Here is a 24287-nt window from a genome sequence, read left to right on the forward strand (position 1 = left end):
AAGAAAAAGATAGTAAAACTTCCAACTGGGAAATTTATGGTATGAAAATAAACTGGATGTTGTGAGGTAATTCTAAACCTTTGAAAATTAGAATGGTAAACGAAAAAAAGATCACTCCAACTAACATGCCGGACTGTATATAATGCCCTGCAGGTGGCAATAAAACAAAGATGAGAATTTATCAAATTTTGAAAAGGAAAAAAAAAAGTAACAAAGATTACAACATACCAGGTGAAACATAGAATGTGTTTGAATTAAACTTAAAATAACTTATTTTTTATGTTGACCATTCTCTCATCCCTGCTAGTGCCCAGTGTTCCATTATATAACTTCTGAACAAAATCACTTTGCTAACCTGGACCAGCCTTAGGTTTCGCAAATAAATGTCTAAACTTTAAAGCAACATAACTATGTACTGCGAGAAATGTAATTCAAGCAAAAAAGTGTTTATGTTCTTCCAAATCCCTGGGTGTTCCCTAAAGCAAAGTCCATGCTTTCCTTAAAAGCCTCATAAGAAGTTATGAGCGGGAGTTTCAAACAGTTTATACATGTGTTGGCCATGGGGAACATTCATTTTGAGGAGCTTTCTTCACTGTCCTCATGGTTAAACTCGATGGATGGTGCTGGAGAAAAGCCGACTGGTGGTATCTCATTTGCTCCAGTTGCAAATACGAGGAGGTTTTGAAGCTTTGATGATCCTTCCTCATCTGTGGAAAAAAATATAACTATTAATTGAGTTTCCATTTTGGTACTATTTGCCATTTACAGTTCAAAGTACATTTAAAAGTTGTGATAACTATGCTAGAATATTACACCTTACAGTTAAAACCAGATGTATACATAGACTCTATCAAAGGACCCCAACATTGTATTCCTCTCTCCCCGAAATTATATCAGACAAAATGTTTCCCATTTTAGGTCAGTTGGGATTACCAAAATATTATATTTGAATTTGTTTTGTACCATTTCTGTACTACTTTTTTTAAATTCACAACTTTTAATGCAACTCTGAACATTTGACTGAATTGGAAGCAAACCTGTGGATGTATTATTGGATAACACCTCAAACACATTGTTTCCTTGAGTGACATCAGGGAAAAAACAAAAAATTAAATTAAATGCAAAATATCAGGAAAAGAATTGTGGCTCCCCATAAGTCTGTCTTAACCATGAGTACAATTTCTTATTCCTGAAGTCGCCATATTCATCTGTTTAATTAAATGCAAGTACAGTATGTCCAGCCCACCAAACAGTATAGGAAAGAGATTGGTTCTGTCTTAAAGAGATTAATGTGTTTTGATCTAAAATGTCTGTATCAAAAGACAGAACAAAAGCATAAGACCTAATGAAGAAGGGGGAAGTTTGCAAATCTCATAGCACCATCCCAAATGATGAAGTATGGGGGTGGCAGCATCACATGTGGCTGCTTTCCTGTAGGAAAAACAACATGGCACAACAAAATACAGCAGTTTATTCTGCACATCACAGAATAGATTGAAATATTGGAACATCTTAAATCATCACACAGGATGTCAAAGCTTAGGCACAAATGGGTCTTCCAAATGGAAAATGACTAAGCAAAAGAATTCATAAATTGGCTTAAAGACAACAATGTCAAAGTTTTGGAGTAGCCATCACAAAGCCCTGATCTTAGTCCCATACTAATGTGTAGGCAGAGTTGAAAAGGTAAGAGGAAGTAAGATGACCTACAAATCTGACTCAGTTAAAACAGTTCTGTCAGGAGGACTTGGCTAATGTTCAAGCAAAGTATTCTGAGAATCTTGTGCAAGGATACCCAAAATGTTTGACTATAGTCATACAGTTTAAAAGGTAATTCTACCAAATATTAAATAAATGTGTATGAACTATGAATTTAAGAAGAGTAAAAAAAAAATCTCATTATAAATAGATAACAGATACAATTTTGGTAACCTTAACTAAAATAGGAAGAGATGTTTAATCTGATTTTAATATCAGACAATGAGGGGAAAAAAAAGTTTATTTTATACAGTGTATGAAAATATCTGTTTTTGACTCTATATTGTTCACTTGAAGGAAACCTTGCATTTATAGCACATTACATTCTTTATACTGGAAAGGAATCTTGCAGATTCATAGATTTGTTTTTCAATTTTTAAAATCAAAACAGGAAAATTTGGGCTTTGAAAACTGCTATTTGACAATTCTTTGTTTTAATATAGTCACAGAATCTTTTGTTTAATTACAAACCAAATGTGATGGTTTTAGGATATGGTCCACTGATCATACTTTCAAATGATGTGTGGCTATTTTGAGAGATACGTTAATGAGTAACAATCATATAATATTAACAGCTACAGACAAGATGATAATATTTGCAAATTACCTTCTGCATCTTGCAGATAATCTCTCCACAAAGGAATAACTGCATCTTCTGCTCTTCTTCGGTTACTTCCTTTGGGAGCAAGCCGAGGGGTGAAAAGGTCATCCATCATGTCAGCAGTTAATCGCTGTGGCTCATGGCAGAACAAAGAGCGAAAACTGTCTGGATATTGCTTAACAGCATCTAAAACTCCAAGTGTCTTTAGTTCTTCTTCAAACCTGTACAAAAATAAATAAGCAAACAAACATTTACTCCCAGTCTCTGATTGATAAACTGAGCGGAGACGTTTTTGTATCATGCATTTAAAGAAATATTAAAAACAAACTACATCTTTGAAAGGGGCCTAGAACCCTGTGAACAACATGAAACATCAGCAGGTCACGCAGGAGAAGATCTCGATCACTGATGGTTGTTAAGGGTCTGACACATCCTGCATTGGTCATGTAGTCTAAAAGAGGATCTGTGGCTCTCAGAAGCTCCTCCAGAGTGGAACTTTCAGATACCTAACACAGTTTAACACAAGTGTAAACAGACAAAATCAAATAGGGATATGTTCTCCTTAATTCTTATGTACAGTTAAAAGTAATATAATTTGTAAGTGGAATAACCTTTTTCAGTTTTTCATGGAGGTCTGCATCAGTTACATCTTTTAAAGTAGGACAAGCTGCATTTGGATCTCCAACCAAGCTAGCGAAAAGGACTGGAGAAAGGAACCGTGGAGCTGGACCTCCATGGACGAGGCTAACAGCAATTGCCCTTCCAGCCAAAAAGTGCTTGTCCTCCCTCATGGCTGTATAGTAAAAGAACAATTATACAAATATGGTTTCAAACATAAAGATGTTAAAAAGAAATACCAGAAACTGAAGAATCAGAACAAACCTGTACTATTCATAGCTACATTTTTGCTTTCATCTGTGCCTTCAAACATCGGAGACATGGACAAGGCTTCAATGAGTAAACGCAAACATTCTCTCCGTGGGCCACCCAAATCAATCGCCTCTTCATTTTTTCCAAAATCATCAGAGAATTTCACATTCATTGAGAAATGTGGATTGTATGATACCCTTTTAAATCCACGTATGGCTCCATCTAAAACTGCTGAACGACTGACATTGAATTTGCAGTGCATTCCAGTGTCAATATTTTTGGACAGCTCTTCCAGTATGTCCTTCACAGGCAAGCTCTTGGAAGAAGTTTCAGATCTGAAAATGAGGAGAAAAAATAATGGCTGGTCACTTATTTAAAGTACTCTCCAATCAGTTTGCAAAGCCTCAACAAGGTTACTTAATGTATTTTCATTTAACCCCAAATATTTAAAACGCCTCAAAATAGCTTATTCACCAATGTCTAAATATTCTATAATTTAAAATTACGAACTTGCTAAAAAAATTAAAGTCCATTTATCAAGTAGATACTCACAAGTGAGTTTCAATACTGGCCAAAATGGCATGATTCATTTCTTCGTCATCAGAGGACAGATCAGAAACATTTGACATCACTGACAAATAGGTTGTGTAGTTGGAGCTTGCGTGTGTCGTTGGTTCATCTTCGCAGAGTTCAACAATGGAAGAGGGGTTGGAGTCTGTAGCAGATGACCTGGTGCTGATGGAGGTAGTGGACTGAGTTGTAGTTGTAGCAGAAGGTGGGATATTTGGATTGCTGATGTGAGATGGGCAAAAGGTTGGATGGTGTACTGCTGGCAATTCTTCATCTGCACTCTCCAAGTCATTGTTGTAGAGGGCATTTTCTATTGTGTTGAGCTGTTTACTTCTAGCCATGGCTCTTGTTGTCCGCGGTGATATTTGATATGCCGTCACGTTTCTTACTTCAACATCTTCTTGTAAGATTTAACCAAGGCACCACATGGAAACCAAACGTTTTGAAATAATAAATTTATCCTTAACTCCCATGGAATGCTTCTCTGTAAAATTATCTTTGTAATAGAATAAAGTAATATTTATTTCTAAGCCATCTAAAGGATCAATAACAATGCTTTAATAACCAAATGATGGAGCCAGGGTTGTTCTGAAGCAATATTACTAGATGTCTTTAACATCCCGAGAAGCTCTGAAATGCTTTTAATATAAAATGTAAATTAAAGTATCAGTGTGTCCATAGACAAAACTACAGTAATATTTTTTTTTTCTCACACAAAACAATACCATAACTTACAAGAAGAGTTTGTGATGGTCTGACATACAGAGCCTTTGATCTGAAGACCTTCTGGATCAGCTGGCGATTCAGTTGTTGACCCTCTTGGAGTTTGGGAGAGATGAGTTTATTTCCACAGCCCATGAGGATCTGAAGGCTAAATATGGTGTTTTTGATATTTATTAAAACCATACCTATTTTAACAATTTTGTACTTAAAATACAGTAACAGAATGAAACATTATAAATGTAGGATTACCTGATATTCTGAGGAATTATTAAACCAAAGCCATCTCTGATTTGCTGGATCGCGGTATGATTGTCTCAAGACTTATGGAATTCAAAAGCACTCAGTATGTGACCGTTTTCATGCAAGTATTGCTTGAAAGGCGGCTTGCAAATCACTTCCCACATGGGATTTGGAAGGAGTATTACATCTTTATTAAAGCATTCGTGGTAATGGATACCTCTGGGTCTGAAAAACAATGAATACAAATTTTAATGTATTTAACTGAAGAGAAATCCGATGATCAACAAAGGAAACTATGCATCTAAAACAGACAGAGAGCATTTAAATTTAAATAAATTAGTTCTACAGTGTAATAGAGACCATCACAGTGTAATGACCACTCACCCTACAGACAGTGTCATTATTTGTATGTAACGTTATGCCAATTATCCAGACAGAGTTAGCTATATTCTCTCATCAGGAACAACAAATATTATGCAGAATCTGTGCTAGCGATCTAAATGAAGACCAACAAAAATATTACCTTCTTCTCCTGTTAGTAGTCCAAGGTCCAAAACACTGCTGGGCTTGGAAACGTGGAGCTACAGGAGCCACCGAACTTGGTCCTGTGTTGGTAGAAGAGTTTTCAGCATGAGGAGCATCGGAGCAATACTTTTGTCAGTGTTTACACAACAGTTAAGCTAGGTCGGGATTTGATGGCCGGGTTAATAAATTGTCCAATTTCTTTGGAAAACAAAATCTTTACTTTAATTAAACAAAATAAAAGCGGAATAAAGAAAATATTTTTTACCTTGATTTACTGTTGACACCGCCGAACTTCGGCTAGCTGCTCCAGCACGAAACAGAGATGCTAATTCTGTCTCAACCGAATCACTGCGGGCGGTCAAAGAAGCTCTTTTGTTTAAGGCGAAGGTCACACTGCTTGTTGCCTCCGGTGATGATAAAATACTATTTAAAATTGCGGCTGCTTGACCTATTCTGTCTTTACTCACGTTGCCATTAACCATGTTTCGCATTCTTCTCTGGAGCTCATAGTTATTGGCCGATAATTCGCTGCCACCTATTGGACGCTCTGTATTAAAGCAATGTCGCTCAGTTTGGGATCTACGCATGCGCAAGCCAACTTTTACCCCGCCTCTTCCGTGACAAGTTTACCTCTCACACAGACAAGTACAAGCCTCTCACTCACAGCACAATGAACTCTTACGCGTACATGTATTGTCATTCATTCATTCTACTACAAATTACCTCATTCACTCTTATTAGTTCAGACACACACATGTATATACTCTCATTCAGCCTAGTATTAGTTCACACACACGTATACCCTCTCATTCAACCTAGTATTAGTTCACACACACACATGTATACCCTCTCATTCAGCCTAGTATTAGTTCACACACACACATGTATTCCCTCTCATTCAGCCTAGTATTAGTTTACACACACGTATACCCTCTCATTCAGCCTAGTATTAGTTCACACACACACATGTATATACTCTCATTCAGCCTAGTATTAGTTCACACACACACATGTATTCCCTCTCATTCAGCCTAGTATTAGTTCACACACACACATGTATACCCTCTCATTCAGCCTAGTATTAGTTCACACACACACATGTATATACTCTCATTCACTCTAGTATTAGTTCACACACACTTAGATTTGACCTCTCATTCAAACCGGCATAGGTGTTTTAGTTGTATGTGTGCATGCTTTTAATGTTATGTATGTGATATTCTAATAGTATATGTGTGTGATTTTAATCTTCTGAGTGTGTGTCACTGTGTCTAACAGTTTTAGTAGTGTGTGTGAGAGAAAAAATTGTTTCTGTCCTAAACGGCACCCCATATCCTTTAGCTTTTCACGTTACACTAAAAAACTCAGAAATTTTTTTTTTTTGTCGTAGTCTAAAAATCCGTTCTGTTTTTTTTTTCTGCTCCATTAAATTGTCAGCTCTCAAATGTGAATCCCCCCCACACAGGCTTTTAGAGGACCATGGGGACAATGTACACCTCACATCCAGCCTCTAAGCACTGCAGTATTTTGTCACAACACTGACAAAGATTTGAAAAAAAAGGTAAAACATTTTTAATGTAAAAAAAGTATAAAAAAGCTTCGATTGCTCTTGTGAAAAGGATAAAAACATCTCTTAAGTTATTCACATGGTGTAGGTTACACAGTTGTTCAACTACCATTGGCTCAGAGCAATGATGCAACCTGACTGTATCATATCTCCTAAACCCTGCGACTTATGCATTCATGTGGTGTGTGTGACAAATTGTTTCAGCACATTATTCTGATGGGGCATTTTTTATGCATAATTCATCCCCGAGCCTTCATTCTACATGAACGTTTTCAAATCCCTTTGAAGTTAATTCCCTTTTCATGATTAACGGCTTCGCCTGCTCCAGCTGTGCTGTAGCTGATTGTCGGTATTGGAAAAGTCACCTGTCGTAAACAATTTCTCTGTACAGCACTGAAGTGAAGGAAGGATTTATTTTTAAGGAATTCCCTGTAAATATTAAAACAAGGAGAACAGAACAAAAATGTGTCCTACAGCTATTTCTCCACATAGGCAGCCATGGAATAACTCATGGCAGTTCCATGAGAAAAAGAGGTTGCTTGTCTGCTCCGGAACCTCTGGGTAGAGAGATTTCATATGTCTTATCTCTTAAAAATTAACTGTAAATCTGTAGAAGACTGAATAGCGTTCATAAGCACTGGTCAAGTAAGGAAACGTATGTTGTTGTCTGCCTGCAACAATCACTTCGTGACCTGTCTCTTATATTCCAAAAAAACAAGATTCAAAAACAGAACAAGCTGTTAGACATTGGCAGAGAGGATTTTTCATGGGGAGAACCAACATACTCAACTCTGCTGATCAAACCACAAATGCATTTTTCATACAATTGTGACTCCATTAAGTTTTACTTAAAAACATGTCCTACCTTGCTTTATGGCTCATAATTAATGACTGAGAAAAACCTCAGGTTTTATATAATTTTTTTAAAGGAGGAGATAACTGGTAGTTTTGTTCTCCTTCAAACAACATAACCTAAATGAAGTACATTTATGTTAATCTGCCTGTTCATTTGCCTATCAAACCTGGCCTTTTTTGGTACTGTCCAAGGTAAGTAAATTGCTGTAGTAAAGGCCATTAAACACAACTCACTTATTTGTCCTTCAACCTTTAAGGTTAAGTTTAGATTCTTTGAAGTGAGGTTCTGTGAAGTTTTTATTAGCATTGAATCTCACAGTTAAATAATCAAAATCCTTCGCCCTAACAAATTTCACACTTAACAGTGAGCATCAGAATACTTAAATTGTCCTTTGTCTCATTGTGCATTGCACATAAATGATCACACCCAGTTGCATACCAGGCACTTCAATGGGAAGGCGTGAGTAGACACAGAGCCAGACAGAGAAGGTACACGCGATCTGTTTAAACACACACACACACACACACACACACACACACACACACACACAGACACAGAGACACGCACACTGACCTGAGCTGTTCTGTGTGTGTAGTCACCTGCATATCTGCATTACTGGTGGAGCGACAGGAGAAATTGTTCACAGGGTCGGAGAGAAGAGATAGTGGAAGTCATAAATGCAGCTCATAGTTTCAATGAGAGGAGGGGGAATGTGTTTCAGTTACTGACAGATTTTGCTTAATAAGTAAACAGAGCCCTGTGCTTCATTCATTATATAGATCAATGTCCTAATTTAAGTTATCTGCTGTGATGTTTATAGTTTATGTAGAACACACAGAAGCTAAAAACAGTTTTAAAGTATGGCTATAAAAGTAAAAAATTATGCTGAGAGGAAAATTTCAAATTTCTATTTAAATATATTTGAATGAAAATTCTGCCCATTTCTTTTGGGTGCTCAACGTTTTTGACAGTCACAGGGTATCTTTTCAGGACGGGACAAAAATTAAATACAACACTAACCAGTAGCCAACTTCAACTGTCTCCACCCCTAGATTTGAAAAAGAGAAGGTGCAAAATTCTGATGAAGGATAAAAAGAAATGAGAATGACAAATAATCATACTGAACAAAATAAAATAGTATTGTCCTAAAATATCGGCTCTGGTGGACCCTGACACCACTGCGCCTGTGTGTTCATGTTTTGCCCTTCCTAAGCCAGCTCCCTGATAAAATCTTTCAATATGACATATGTTGTGTTTGTCCACACATGGCATAGATCTTTGTGGACTTCCTGTATCTGTCATAATGTGCGGTTGTGGGTAGGACCAAAGTGCAGAGAAAGTACACCGGACCAGGTAAGTGCAGGTAAGTTTGAGATTTAATTGCTCTCATACGGAGGCAGGGAAAACAGAACCAGATGTAGCATCACACATGATAACGAACCCACCGGCTTTATACAATGAGCACAGTTAACTGGATCCTTTTAAAAATGATCAACACATTTTTCTGTATTAGGTATAAAAAATTAAGGGTTTTCAATAAAGAAGGCTTTTCGTCAACTAGATTTTTTCAAGTGTTGATTTTTCAATCTCTGTCATTCATGAACACCAACTCTGAGCTATTATAGTCTGACTTAAAATGTGTATTTTTTAAATTTATGAATACAGTATTAGTAGTCATCTCTCTGAGACTTGTGCCAAGAGCGGAACAGATGACTGAATTCTGTCACTGCAGGTTACTTAATATTGATGCTGAACTATAACAACTTCCTCCTGAACAGAAAATGGTCAAATGAATAAACGCAGGCTTGAAATTGTTGGTCCCATACGTAGGTAGCTGTGGAAAATAACCTGCAGTATTTGTTGTTCTGATGGCAATAGGGAGCCTCACAATTAAAAATGTACAGTGCATTATGTGCTAAGCCAGAAAAAAGATGGGCCTCAAGAAGAGGGAATTTTTGGTATCTATATTTTTCCAGGACTCATCCTCCATGTAATAGCTCTGTTATTTACAACATTAACTCTGAAAAGAACCGGGTAAGTTTGTGCACCCTGTGCACCCCTCCACTGTGCACCAGTGGAGGGGTTTTTCTAAAGCTCTTTATGGCCATGTGGTAGGTGGGTATCAATGACAAGAGCTGCTCACAGGCATGATAATCATCACAGCTTGGGAAGGACAGAGGACAAAGGAAGGAGCTCGGCAAATAGATTGTCATCATGTTTGTTATTCTGCCACATTTCCCTCAATCATCAAGCCTTTAATTATTTCCCCTGTGCAAAGGATGATAAGTGAGAAACCTAGTTGACTACGGAGCAACCTATTGTCAATATCCAAGTGGGGCAAGTTCCTGTCACATCACCTTCTTTGTATCTCTTTTTCTCTCATTCTTCTGCTAAAAGTCTCCTGCTGCTAGATGGGATTGCCGCCCTCATTCATTTAATTCACTACCGTTCACTGGAGGGCAATCGAATATTCACTTTGTTCTCTTTTGCTTCCAACTGGATATCATCTATCACCCCTGAACAGGGTCAGAACCTGTACATGCTGAGGACTAGGCCCCTGCCAGTACAAAGAACCTAAGCATTTAAAGGACCTATTTATAGAGATTTTTAGCAGGCTGCTACTTTACCCAGGATCTGCTTTACCACAGATTTTGTAACTGAAAATTTGAGATGCACAAAGTTGAATTGAGGTTGATTTCTGATCTGCGTTTTGATCAACCATCTGAGTTTTTGCTTTACTGGTTCCTGTGGACGCTGCCAGCACCGATTACAGTTGTTCTCATAGGTTTACATACCCTGGCAGGAAAACACATTTTTGGCTAATTTTGATATGATTTCTTTGCAAAATGCCCAAACAAATCTGAAAATCTGTAAAGTAGTAGTAGTGTAAAGTCTAGGGAAATTCCTTTATGTTCATATCACTTATCATTAAACTGCCTGTGATAGAGTGGGCTTATCTATTGTTAACAGAGATGTAAACAGAAGTGACCGTAATCAAGGGCTTTCAGATTACAATCTCCGGTGACTGGCTGGCCTAAAAACAAAAAACAAACAAAAAAATTGATCTATCCCTGATCAATGAATGCACCATACAAAGCATGCGTCCCTGACAACACTTTTAGGTGTAGATGCTGTTGCTGACTTAAAGGTTTCAGTATTCTCAGTATCAGTTAGGGTGTTTAAAATGAAGTTGTAAAATGTAAGAGTGTTTTCTATAAACATATATTCTGTTTATTCAGGCTGTAAGAGAGAACATAACCTTTAGCAGATACCAAGAAGGCTAAACAGACACGGCAGAGTTTCACTGTTTTATCATTTTGAGGTTTGAAAGTATGTAACATGGAGGATTGGGGAATTTTTGCACCCTCTAGGATTTCTGAGTCAAGGTAAAGCTTTGTATTGTCTAGAATGTACTCAAAGAGACTTCTACATTTGTAATGCTAGCTGCCTAGAAAGCACTTATCATGACATTTAAAAATATCAGCCCCATAATAATGTATTTCTTTTAAAAAAGTGAAGCTCAGTGGATGAATTGTCTACTTAACTAGTAAACACTCTACATTTTCAGGCAGACCAGAGTTAGCTTGTTTGGTTCACATTGGATTTCACACTTCCCCAAACAAAGCAGACTATCAGGAGAAACAAACTCTGGTCTGTTAGAATTGGACCAAGCAGCTCTGGTGTCAATGACTTTGTTTAGTGAGGTTTATCATCTTATTCAGTAAAATTTAAACATTGTCCTTGCCTAATGTCAGACAATGCCTAACAGCTTATTATGCTAGTGATTTTTTGGTGTAATTTATTGGATTGGATGATTGAAATAGAAACAAGACATATTGGCAATTTCACAAGGGATTCATTTAAATGGGGCCTCAGTAGTGTTTGAAAGAACCATACATAACCAAAACAGCCTGACATCTCTTCCTCGTGCTGGTCACCAGCTGGATCTCGCACTGCTCTGGGATGGTATCACATTCCTCAATCAGCATTTGTTGCAAATAAGCCAATATAATTGTGTTGGTCCCTCTGGCACAAACAGAATGGTTAAGCTAATCCCACAAGTGGCCATTTTATCCTCTCCATAAGCAGATTCTGGAACTAGTCTCTAATAAACTCATTGACAAATCTAACATTTCTCCACATAGCCATCCATGGAATAACTCATGGCAGTTCCATGAGAAAAAGAGGTTGGTTGTCTGCTCCGGATCCTCTGGGCAGAGAGATTTCATATGTCATATCTCTTAATATTTAACTGTAAATCTGTAGAAGACTGAATAGGGTTCATAAGCACTAGTGGAGTAAGGAAACTTATGTTGTTGTCTACTGCTTAAATATACTGAAATATGACTCCATTCAGTTTTACTTAAGTCATGGAGCATCAAACCCAAAGTTTTTCATGAGTTTGAGATTTTATATTTAAACCTGAACAATGAAACTAAACCATATTTAGCCACATAGAACTACATAACACACCTCAGAAAATGATGTAAACAATTTCAATCTGATGTAAACTGTAAATATTCCTCTTTGTTTTTCACATACACTCACTTTATTAGGTACACCTTGCTAGTACTGGGTTGGACCCCCTTTTGCCTTCAGAACTGCCTTAATCCTTCATGGCATGGATTCAACAAGGTACTGGAAACATTCCTCAGAGAGTTTGGTCCATATTGACATGATAGCATCACACAGATGCTGCAGATTTGTCGGCTGCCATTTGAGTTATTGTTGCCTTTCTATCAGCTTGAACCAGTCTGGCAATTTTCCTCTGACCTCCGGCATCAACAAGGCATTTACGCTCACTGGATATTTTCTCTTTTTCGGACTGTTCTCTGTAAACCCTAAAGACGGTTGTGCGTGAAAATCCCAGTAGATCAGCAGTTTCTGAAATACTCAGACCAGCCCGTTTGGCACCAACAACCATGCCGGGTTCAAAGTCACTTAAATCACCTTTCTTCTCCATTCTGGTGCTCGGTTTGAACTGCAGCAGATCATCTTGACCATGTCTACATGCCAGATGCATTGAGTTGTTGCCATGTGATAGGCGGATTAGAAATTTGCGTTAACGAGCAGGTGTACCTAATAAAGTGAGTGTATATAAATGTACATCGCTCTGTGCGCTGAGGACCATAAAATGCATGTGAATCATCTAAGGGACACTTTAATTCTGACTGAAAAAGAAAACGGTGTCGGATCAACAGATTAATTGCAAACATGTCAGGTGTGATCATTCATAAGCTGTAGACAATCACACATGTCCATAAATAGCTGTGTAAAGTTGCCCGTAATTGTGGAACGAAAGTAGCTTTGGCACAGCTGGAGGACATCGACACTAAAAAAAAGTTGGAGCAAGCTTTTTTTTTGGACATCGTACTGACCTGCTGGCACATGATGTTGCATGGCTTATTATGCGGTTTTGATCGCCCAGGGCAATAATTTTGGAGCTCTGCACGGAGCTGGTCCCAGTGTTAAAGAGGGAAACCAGGAGGAACCATGTGTTGCCTGTGTCAGTTTAAGTTTTTCACTACACTGCGGTCCTTTCAACCGACACTTTTCAGAGGGAGCTGGCTGACAAGTCGGGTATTTAAACAGTCATCCCTGAGCCATGCCATGCCATCCACATGGGATCGCCTCATCTATATATTACTCAGATATGTAAAGTTCCCCTGAACTGTGGTTAGGAGCGGGGAGCTGTTTTCTGAATGTAATCTATGGACTGCACTCATATTTCTATATGGGCACCATTTGTGGGTGATTTGTAGTCTTCCTAATAGAAATATGGGAGGCATATTCTCGTCATTATATTGATAAGCATTGATATATGATTGAGTTCAATGTAGGAGCTAGACAGTGCCACTTGGATTTGATTCACACTTCGTAGAACTAAACAGGTCTAAGCTGACAAACGTTTTATTTTCAGTCAGGTTTGAGTAGCTGATGTCCTTTAAGAGGTTGATGGTTTGCTGCTATTGACTATAAATATCCCTCATGGTGTGTAGACAAAGTCTTACAGTGACTGCCGCAGTACCGTTGCCATGGTTATTTGGACACGTGGTGGGTGCCTTCTGTGTATTTATATTACTTTGCATAATGTGTTTATGGGTGGGGACCGGGCGGTTCAAGCACCATGTGCAGTTGCGCCCAATTCACCGCAAATTGGAATGTATGAAGTCAATGTGTGTGGTGACATGTGTACACACAGTTTTGTACATCTGAATTTTTTTGTGTGTCTTCCTTCCACATGGGTAGATGTACATGAGACCCCAGAGCGTAAAGATGACCATGCTTGACATGCCTAAAATTGTTCATTGTGTCATACCCACAGGACTGTGTGCAGGTTGTGTGTGTGCTTCACTACTTCCATTGCAGTGAAGTAGTGAAGCACACTACGTGAGGTAGTGAACATGATTACTTCATCCTCAGTAAGCGAGACCACATTGGAAGTAACTGTACAACCTGATCTATGTTTGGACTGTTTTGATCCTGTGAAGCTTCCTGAGTTATCAAAAATATTAGCTTCATCTAAACCTTCAACTTGTATGTTAGACCCAATCCCAACCAAATTATTTAAGGAAGTGTTTCCTTTGATTGCCAGCCCCGTTCTAGGTATGATTAATCTATCCTTAGTAAAAGGCTTTTAAGGTAGCTGTAAGTAAACCTTTGCTTAAGAAACCTTCGCTTGATTGAGATGATTTACTAAATTACAGACCTATATCCAATCATCCATTCTTATCTAAAATCCTTGAGAAAATAGTTGCTAATCACATGTGTGAGCATTTACACAGTAAGGATCTCTTTGAAGAGTTTCAGCCAGGTTTCACAGTTCATCATAGCACGGAAACAGCACAAGTGAAAGTCATTAATGATATTCTTATGGCCTCAGATAATGGACTTGTGTCTGTACTTTTTCTGTTAGATCTCAGTACTGCATTTTATATAGTCGATCACAATATTATCTTAGAAAGGCTGGAATGTGCTGTAGGGATCAGGGGAACAGCGCTAGGCTGGTTTAAATTTTATTTGTCTGACAGATTCCAGTTTGTTCATTTAAATGATAAATCATATTTAAACTCAAGGGTTAATTGTGGAGTACCACAGGGTTCAGTGCTTTGGCCAATTCTCTTTACTATATATATGCTTCCAATAGGTAAAATTATCAGACAGCATTGGATAAATTTTCACTGCTATGCTGATGATACTCAGTCATGAGTATACTGGGTGATACTGAGTCATGCCATCAGATTAAATTAAAAAAGGCAGTGAAATTCAGACACGCTGTCTTAGAGGGTAGTTTTAGCCATGCTGTGGCAAAACAGATGGCAATGCTGGTTAGTCAGCCCAGCATTCTGGTCCAAAATGAAAAATATAATTTTTGCAAGGTCCCCATGAAAGTTCTATTGAAGGCATTCATATTGTAGTATGAATCCCAACTGAAGTTTTGACTTACAAAACAGTTGAAACCAGATATTTACATACACTGTATATAAAGAGACAACCAATTTTTCTCAGAACTGGCTTTATTATGTACGGATTATGATTATTGATTAATTCATATTTATCAATAATTATAATTAAAAATCATAATTCAGAAAGAAATTTCTTAACCAAAAATCATTATTTCCCTAACAGAAACCAGAAATGTCTTCTGGTGTTGTGATTATGGACTCAAAGCCCTTAATAATTACAATTAGTAAATTATCATTAATAATTGATAATTATTAACCAAAAAACACTAAATGTCACTGTTTAATCAACCGCTTCACAGAAGGTGGGGGAACTTTGACCTTATTTTGACAGATAAATCACTTTTGCTCAAAATAAACACAAACGCTTTCTCTTTATCTACATGAACATTTATTAAATCAACAGCCCTCATACCCTGCTATTCTGATTCAATAATCTTCACCTAATCAGGCATGCAAACATTCTACAGAAAAAGGGGTAAAATAACTAACCAAACAAATATAAAACAACATTGAGTGTCTATGAAAGTCAAACCAGCAATTTATGGGCAATAATGGTAATGGAACACAGCTTTATGCAGTCATAAAACCTACAAAGTTGGAGCTCATTGAAACACAAAGGGTCATAAAACGTTTAGGTGACAACCAGTGGAAAAACACTAAGAGTGAAGACAATGGAACAGTGAATGCCGAGGTTTTAGCTGCAGCTTCAGAGCTTCTGAGAACCTCTAACAGTCCAACTTTTAAGTTCACCTTAAGGTGAAGGTGAAGGGGGGGTGGGATTACTGTCAGCAGTCGACTGGAGCAAAAGCAGAGAGAAAAATTTTATCTCCTTGGAAAACCTCCATGGGTTTCGATCAGTAAGGTAAAACTTGCTGGTGTTCTTATCCCAGTAAACTTTTAGCTCATTGAGCTTCTCATGAGTTTGGCCAGTAAGGAGAATGAATGAAAACCTCTTGCAAGTTTCTTCTCCAGATTGATGCGCGCCTCCCTTGCGTGGTAACTGCATCTTGGTTTTCATCTGGAGAAAAAGCAAAGGTGGGGCGTCCCCCCTTGTGTTTTATATAGCTCACTGTAACAGTAGGGCTGCAACGCCCCTTCCTGTTAGCTGCAGTTCAGGCTGGGAGGTGTAGTAGCAGACAACACTGGGTGGTATAGTAGCGAACAAATGGTCCAACACTTAGAATTGGCTTTTAAACTGTGTGACTTAAGTAGATCAAATGTTTTGTGTATCGTTCCACAGGCTTCTCACAATAGCTTGCTGGAAATTTGGCCCATTCCTTCAGACAGATTGTATGGTTTGCAGGCCACCTTGCTCGGAAAAACCTTTTCATCTTTGCTCTGAAAAACCTTTTCATCTTTGTGCTGTGTCACATGGTGTGCAAAATCATCAGCAACATCTGCAGTAGTTCTGCTGTGGAGTTTCTGTTGCCTATGAGAAATGCCAATTTGTATCCATACATTGGCTATCCCTGCTTTGTACACACTTTGTAAACTAATGGATAATATTCTTGGGATGAGGTGATGGCCTAACAATTAGGTTGTGTGCTTGCACACAACACAGCCAGCTCCAGTGACTCCAATGTGACCACACTATTCCTGATAAAGATGTGGAAAAAATCCACACTTCTCCTGTAATATTTCACATTTTAGATTTCATTCATAAGCCAGTAGATTTTATTTTTTAAAACATGGTGTTTTCACATGTCTTTTCACACATTCATCATTTGTTTTAGAAGCCCACATGGTGTACCTCTGTCTGAAAAGCCCAGTCATAGTCTCATCTGACCAAACTACAAGGTTCAGGTTAAAGGCCAAGAGGTAAGCATATTTATTTGAGATGGTTGGACACAACAGGCTTTTTCCTAACTGTGCCTTCAATGAATCAGTTGGCATGTAGATAACATATAATGGTTGTCATTGATAATATGTTATTATTCTAAGAGGCCACTCTTAGCTGTAGTTCTCAAACAATGAGATTTTTATTTTACCTTATGCTTATGTACCATGCTGCTCACTGTGGGTCATAGAAAGATGAATATGGGTACTCGTCCAGCCTTTTGGCAAGTGGCCAAAAGAAATGGGCTTCTGAGTGACATATTGGGCAAACACAAGGCCAACAAGATGTTCCTAGAAACTCTGATCAACTACAAACGTATAAACAAATGCCTAAATATCATGTTGCCAATTGTGTGATTTTGTATAAAACAATTATTTCTTGACATAACATTTTGTTGACTGAATAAATGTATTCAAATTAATGGTTGGATTTTCAAAAATTTTCAGTCTAAGATTATGCTACTACTATAGAAGATGAATGTATTTTAAGGCTTTTTACACATCTTTACCAGGTGTGCCAATAGATCAGATCAGTATGCTCCAAAGATGATTACAGGCACATAGCATTTTCACTGTGACACCTAAATTATTAGGCATGAGCAGCTAAGCTCTGCAAAGGCTTATTATTATTTGCTCCATGTCTTATTATTATTCAGGCGACAAATGAATTGCATTTTGGTGACTTTAACATTTTTAAAAAACTAGCCAAATTTGGAGGAGGCATCAGTCGTGCATGAAATTTATGTATTTTGGGGGTTTCGCAAAACTCACAATAGAAAAATAGAAATAGCTCCACAGCGTCCTGCCTCCTCATTTACCTTACTTTACTGTAGAGGTCATTCGGTACACTTGTAGAACTCCTTGATACCTTCCTAAAACTCTCTTGCAACCATGTTCTATAAACTAATTAACCAAAACGGTATCAACAGTTGAGCAGTAAAATTGTGGGATATGAATATGAAATCTAGACTAGTTGGGTTGCATGTGTAAGCATAAAGGAGGATGGAGTCTGACTCTGTGAGGGGGTACAAGTCAATACATGTGACCCTGGATGGAGATCCAATGACTTTGACAAAGTAAAGCAGACACCTGTGACTAAAGCATGGGACCTGTTAAACATCACATCACGTCTCCCGATGCAAGCATTTCTTTGGATGGTTGCAGCAAGAAAGGGGCCAGCCGAGAGAATTAATTCAGGAACATGCACCATCTAGTTCCAGTCAATTCACACCTACTGCCCTGGGGCAACTCAAAGTCCTCTGCAAGTTGCAGTCCTCTTCCTACTGAAGCTGCTTAAGGTCAAGTGGCTGGTGCAGAGAATAATTATTGAATAAGAAACTGTAGAGCAATGGAAAAACAGAAAGCTAACTCCATGCAAAATATTTTACAAGTTTAAAAAAGTGTCTCAAATCACTTCACATAACATCAGCAGACAGCAAACACAGTGCTCATGTTTTCAGTGGGAATTCAGTGGAGTTATGACAATGCAAGAAGATTTAAACTTTTAGGAGTCATACCTAAACAGCTCAGGTTTGGCCCTAACTTGAAAGCATGTGTGATCATATTTGGACAAAACTGGGCACTGCTGAATTGCACCAAAATTTATTTGGATAAAACAAAAACTACATAGCCTCTAGAGATGTTGAGCCTTCTTGAGTGAGAAGGTTCACTGCCAGATATGTTTTTAAGCCATGACTTTTAACTGAACATGCATCAATTTATGCAATGAGTTAAAATGAGTTGATCCTATTTCTTCATTTCGGGAATTCTCTCTGACCTGCTGAAGTTCATCTTCCCACCCTAATTTTGAGTGGTGGTGACCTATTCATGTCTTGTTCGTTCTTGGGGTTAATCTCCATGTATGGGCTTTTTGCCACCTCCTTTTAGAGAACTAGCCACAGATTCCCAGTGGGCTTAAGATATGGGTAGTCTGCCTCTTCTTTTTCTTTCGGCTTTTCCCTTTAAGGGGTCGCCATTGCGACTTTGCTTCATAATCTTACCCTATCTTCTGCATCTTCTTCTCTCACACGCACTGGCTTCATGTCTTCTTTCACTTTACCCACTCTTGTTTGGTCCTCTTCCAGGCCTCCTGCCTGGCAGTTCCATCCTTGCCTTAGTGTCCTTCTACCAATGTACTAACTGTCCCTCTTCTTTACACGTCCAAACCATCTCAGTCTGACCTCTCTGGCTTTATCTCCAACACATCTAACATGAACTGTCCCTCTGATGTACTCATTTCTGATGATATCCATCCTTGTCTCAACATGTTAATTTCTGCTATCTCCTTCTCTGCCTCTTGTTTGTTCTCTGTGCCACTGTTTCTGAACCATATAACATAAGTGATCTCACCACCGTCTTGCACACCTTTCCTTTCATTCTTGCTGATAATCTTTTACCTTTTTATCACTCAACAAACCTGACACCTCCTGTTCCAAACCCCTCGAACACATTTCTTCACCTTTTTTCCACACTAACCATTGTTCTGGACTGTTGACCCCGAGTATTTAAAATCCTCCACCTGTTTTATCTCTGCTCCCTGTAAACTCACAGCTCCACTTGGGTCCCTGTCATTCACACACATGCATTCTTGCTCCAGCTAATCTTCATTCCTCTCCTTTCCAAGGCTAAACTACATCTCTCTGGATTTCTTCCATCTGTTCCCTGCTCTCACCACAGATCACAATATCATCTGCAAATGTCATAGTCCATGGAGATTTCTTTCTACATCACCACAGCAAACAAGAAGGGGCTCAGAGCTGATCCTTGAAGCAGTGTCACCTCCACTTTGAACTCCTCTGTCACACCTACAGCACACCTCACTACTGCCTTACTGCTTTCATACATGTCCTGCACCACTCTTACATACTTCTCTGCTACTCCAGACATTCTCAATCAATACCACAGCTCCTCTCTCAACACCCTGTCTTATGCTTTCTCTAGATCTACTACAACATGATACAGTTTCCTTGACTTCTCTGTACTTCTCTATCAACATTATCAAAGCAAATACTGCATCTGTAGTACTTTTTGTAGGCATGAAACCATTCCGCTGCTCACAGATGCTCACCTTTGACCTCAGTCTAGCTTCCACTGCTCTGTCCAATAAATTCATTGTATGGCTCATCAACTTTATTTCTCTTTAGTTGCCACAACTCTGCACATCTCCCTTGTTCTTTAAATTGGTGCCATCACACTTTTCTGCTTTCCTCAGGCATCTTCATGCTCTCGGAAACCTGAATGAACAACCTAGTCAAAAACCTCTGCTGTCTCTCTTAAACCCTTCCATACCTCCACAGGTAATTTATCAGGACGAACTGCCTTTCCACTCTTCATCATTGTCTATGCCTTATTTACTTCATGCTTACTCATCTTTGCTTCTTCCAGATACGCAATTCTTCTGCTATTTGTTGTCTATCTCTTTCCTCATTCATCAATATTTCACAGTCTTCTTTCCAACGTTCGATCAAACTTGTTATACCTGTCAGTATATTTCCATCTTGATCTTTAATACCCCTAACCTGCTGAACTTCCTTCCTATCTCTGTCTGCCCCGCCAACCTGTATAAATCCTTCTCTCTCTCCCTCCCTACTATCTGTTTTATAATACAAGTCACTATATGCCCTTTGTTTCATCTTAGCCACCTCTACCTTTACCTTACGTTGAGTTTCCCTTTACTCCTGGAGAGTCTCCAGTCCTCACAGCGTCTCACTTCTTCTTAGCTGATCTCTTTCTCTGTAAATTCTCCTGTACTTCCTCATTCTACAACCAAGTCTCCTTATCACCTTTCCTTCCAGAAGACATATCAAGTACTTTCTTACCTGTCTCCCTGATAGCATTAGCTGTAGTTGTCTAGTCATCAGGAAGCACATCCTGGACACCCAGAGCATGTCTCAACTCCTCCCTGATAGCCACACAATTGTTTTTTAGCTTCCACCACTTTGTCCTTCGCTCTGACTTTGTCCTCTTCATCTTCCTCACAGTCAGAGCCATTCTACACACCACCATTATGTGCTGTCTAGCAACATTCACGCCTACCACTACCTTGCAGTCACTGATTTCTTTCAGATTACATCGTCTACACATGATGTAATCAACCTGTGAGCTTCCACCTCTGCTCTTGTAAGTCACCCTGTGTCTCTAAAAATATTCACTACAGTCATTTTCATTCTATTTCCAAGGTCTGCCACCATATGTCCTTCTGCACTCCTTCTTCATCACCTTTGCTTCATGCTCCAACATGTCTCTGCTTAAAGGTCCTTAAAGGTCTGTTAGGGTCCTTGAGAAACTCTGTATGTACATTTGCCAAATTGTGACTGGATTGTTGAAAGAAATTGCTCTATCCCACATTTTATTTAGTGCAATTTTGCCATGAATGAGTTGATATAAAACTTGGAGGAGAGAGAAATGAACACTTACTTGCCTCTCTTTTATATCAATAAGTTTGTTTACATTGGAGCTGGGGCAGACTGAGAAGAAATAGTGTCCCAGGAGTTCCTGACAGACCAGCATAACTGCTGGTTTGAAATTTAAATGAAAAAAAAAAAAAAAAGAAATTTTCTGACAAAATAGAGAAGAAGAAATACTAGAAAGCTATTGTATTTGTACACCATCATTGTTTGCTCTATGATTAACCTCTGCAGCAATGGACTCTTTTCTGCTACACCATCTATAATTGTCATAAAATAGGTTTTGGAGTGGACCCCGGAAAGCAGATGGGCAGGCAGAGACGTGGTGAGAAAAAAAGTTAAATTTTTAGGTGGTAGCTGAGGAAGGCGTGAAACATGGGCAGGTTTGGCATGGTTTACAGACAAGGACAAGAACAGGCTTGGCATGACAATAGTGTATGTTTCTGCAGAGAAAGAACAGAACCACAGTGTATATAAAGGACATGTCACAGGAGAAACAGGTAGACTAATTGGCATGGTGCAAGTGGACCAAATGAAGCTGATTACAAGCTGTGGCAGGAGTGAAAACAAAATAAAACTGGGACTAAACAGGAATACAAGGATACAATAAAACCTAAGGAACATCTTACAAATATAGCAGAACATAAACTAAAATGCACTATGAACAAAATACAAGGATAATAAGAAACTAAAGGAAAGAACTGAAGCACCACCTGGAAACCAATGAACAGAAGCAAGATCCAAAATACAACTTGAAGACCATAATCAGAATCAGAGAAGAACCCAAAACAAAATCTCAAACACTCGCAAATCATGACAGAACCTCTCCCTCAAGGGCGGATACCAGATGCCCATAAAAGGTCCATGAAAACAAAACAACCCAAACAGGGCAGGCAGAGGGGGCCTTGGAAGCAGGGCAATAACAAAAACAAAAAAAAGGCAACCTGAACAAGGCGGGTATAGGGGCCCTCAAAAGAAGGCCAAGAAAAAAAACAACAAAACAAAACAGAGTTCAGGTGGACTGCCTGGAGGTCGTCCTGTGCGGGCAAAGAGTTCAGGCATACGCCCCCAAGGTCCACCCGAGCGGGCATAGAGTTCAAGTTGGGCAGCCCGGAGGTCGTCTCATGTGGGTACAGAGTTCCGGAGGGTGGCCCAGAGGTTGTCCCATGCAGGAACAGAGTACAGGTGCAGTTCAGGACCAATAACTCAAAGACCTTGTCGGTCTACAACAGTGGTGTAGATGAGGACCTGGGGACCCGCAGTGGCATAGAGACCTTGGCAACTGGTGAGAGCATGACAGCATGAGGTAAATGGGTGCAGAAAGGAGGTAAGAATTTTGGAGACCAGTGTCGCAGTCCTGGAAGCCAGCCAGGTAGCCAGGAGCACCCATGACAAACCCTATCAGGAGGCTGACTATGAGCCCTGGAACCAGGTTAAAGACTTCTGGCCAGAGCTTGGGAGACTTGACATCTGGCTCTGGAATGTGAGGCGGTTCCTCCTCATTGAGCTCAGGAAACACAATGGGAAGCTATTTCTCCTCGAGCCCCTCGTTGCCGAGCTCTGGAACCTGGATGGGAGACTGTTCCTCTTTGAACCCCTCGTCGCAGAGCTCCAGAACGAGAACTGAACTGGTTCATTCCCGAACTGCTGAAAGGCCTTGGGACTGAGGTTGGTCATCCTCGATCCTCTCAGAGGCGTCTGACCCCCCGGGTGGACCCTCGGATGCAGGAGCAGTGACGTTGGGCTAACCCTCAGAGGCAGGAGCAGCAGTGTCCGGATGATCCTCAGTGGCGAGAACAGGAGCTGAGGCAAGCTAACTCTAAAAATCTGGAGCAAGTATGCCTTTACCAGTCGGCCCATTCTCCTCTGATCTCATGAGGTCAACTATTGCTCCCGGGACACTTTCTCTTCTTTGAATCACTCTTTTTAAACATGAAAAAAGGTTGTGTGAAAATCTCAGCTGACCAGCTACTTCTGAAACGTATATGCTTGGTTTAAACATCATCAAGCTGTCTTTACGTCATCTAGATACATAAATGCAGTGACTTGCTGACAAAAACAAAAAAAAAGTAATTTCAGCTTTGCTGTGTGACTACAGGGCCAAGTAGTGACAACATGACACTACAGTATGTATGTGGAATGTAGAGCATGTAGTACTTATTTCCAGTTTTTCATGTAAACTGAACACAATGTAATATAAAGTTTGTTTTAGCTTTTTGTATAATGTACCAGGAAGCCAGTGCTTCCTTCAGTCTATTTGCAAGAGAGAATTCTGCATGCTTCCTGAATACTGTATAATTTATTGGATGGGAAAGGAAGGGATTTAGAGCTTTCTAATCTTTTTTTGATTATTTCTAGACAGCAGTCTGGTAGAAAGTGAGATCCAGCGTATTGCCTGTTTGCTACTACTTAAATGTATTTACTATTTAAATGTAGGTTGTCTCCTATGAGTGCCACAGCCACCAGTCAGCTCCAGCATTGAAAGAACAATAGGCTCAGATAAAGCAAAATGAGCCCATCTGAAATTCATGCCTGAACTGTGTAGCTCATTACATTATTCTCATCATTTATGCATGCATTGCAGTGCGCTGTATTTTAAGTGCATTGGAGGCAGATGAAAGCAAAGGCACCATATTTGGATGTGGATTGTGTGCTGAAACCTTCAGCTTTTTCTCATTTGTTAACAGTTAAGAGTGGCGGCTGCATGATGTACTCACTTGTTTTGGTGTTTGGAGCCCTGCAGATGCGCGTGGTACTGTGCAACAGAGTTGAGTGTGACGCTGCACACTTCACAAGTGTAGCTTCGCTTCAGGGCTGGAACCAAACACAAATACATAAAATTTATCAATTCAGAAAACACACAGAGGCT

At 39.2% G+C, this 24287-nt stretch overlaps 1 protein-coding gene across 2 annotated transcripts in view; it reads right to left on the reverse strand.

Annotated features, from left to right (window-relative positions):
- Window positions 1-24287, reverse strand: part of zmat4a (zinc finger, matrin-type 4a) — a 277406-nt gene that overhangs the window by 42790 nt on the left and 210329 nt on the right. Inside the window, exons 6-8 of one of the 2 annotated variants that reach the window (XM_047382376.1) lie at window positions 24136-24232; window positions 2366-2580; window positions 24-707 (exon numbers count right to left, since the gene is read on the reverse strand). In XM_047382376.1, coding sequence (XP_047238332.1) covers window positions 571-707; window positions 2366-2580; window positions 24136-24232 — 449 coding nt within the window. In that variant the 3' untranslated portion in view covers window positions 24-570. Of the gene's footprint in view, window positions 1-23; window positions 708-2365; window positions 2581-24135; window positions 24233-24287 lie in introns of those variants that run through there. The other variant, XM_047382377.1, reaches the window with a different exon arrangement.

Source organism: Girardinichthys multiradiatus, chromosome 12, assembly GCF_021462225.1.
Source record: "Girardinichthys multiradiatus isolate DD_20200921_A chromosome 12, DD_fGirMul_XY1, whole genome shotgun sequence".
NCBI lineage: Eukaryota > Metazoa > Chordata > Actinopteri > Cyprinodontiformes > Goodeidae > Girardinichthys > Girardinichthys multiradiatus.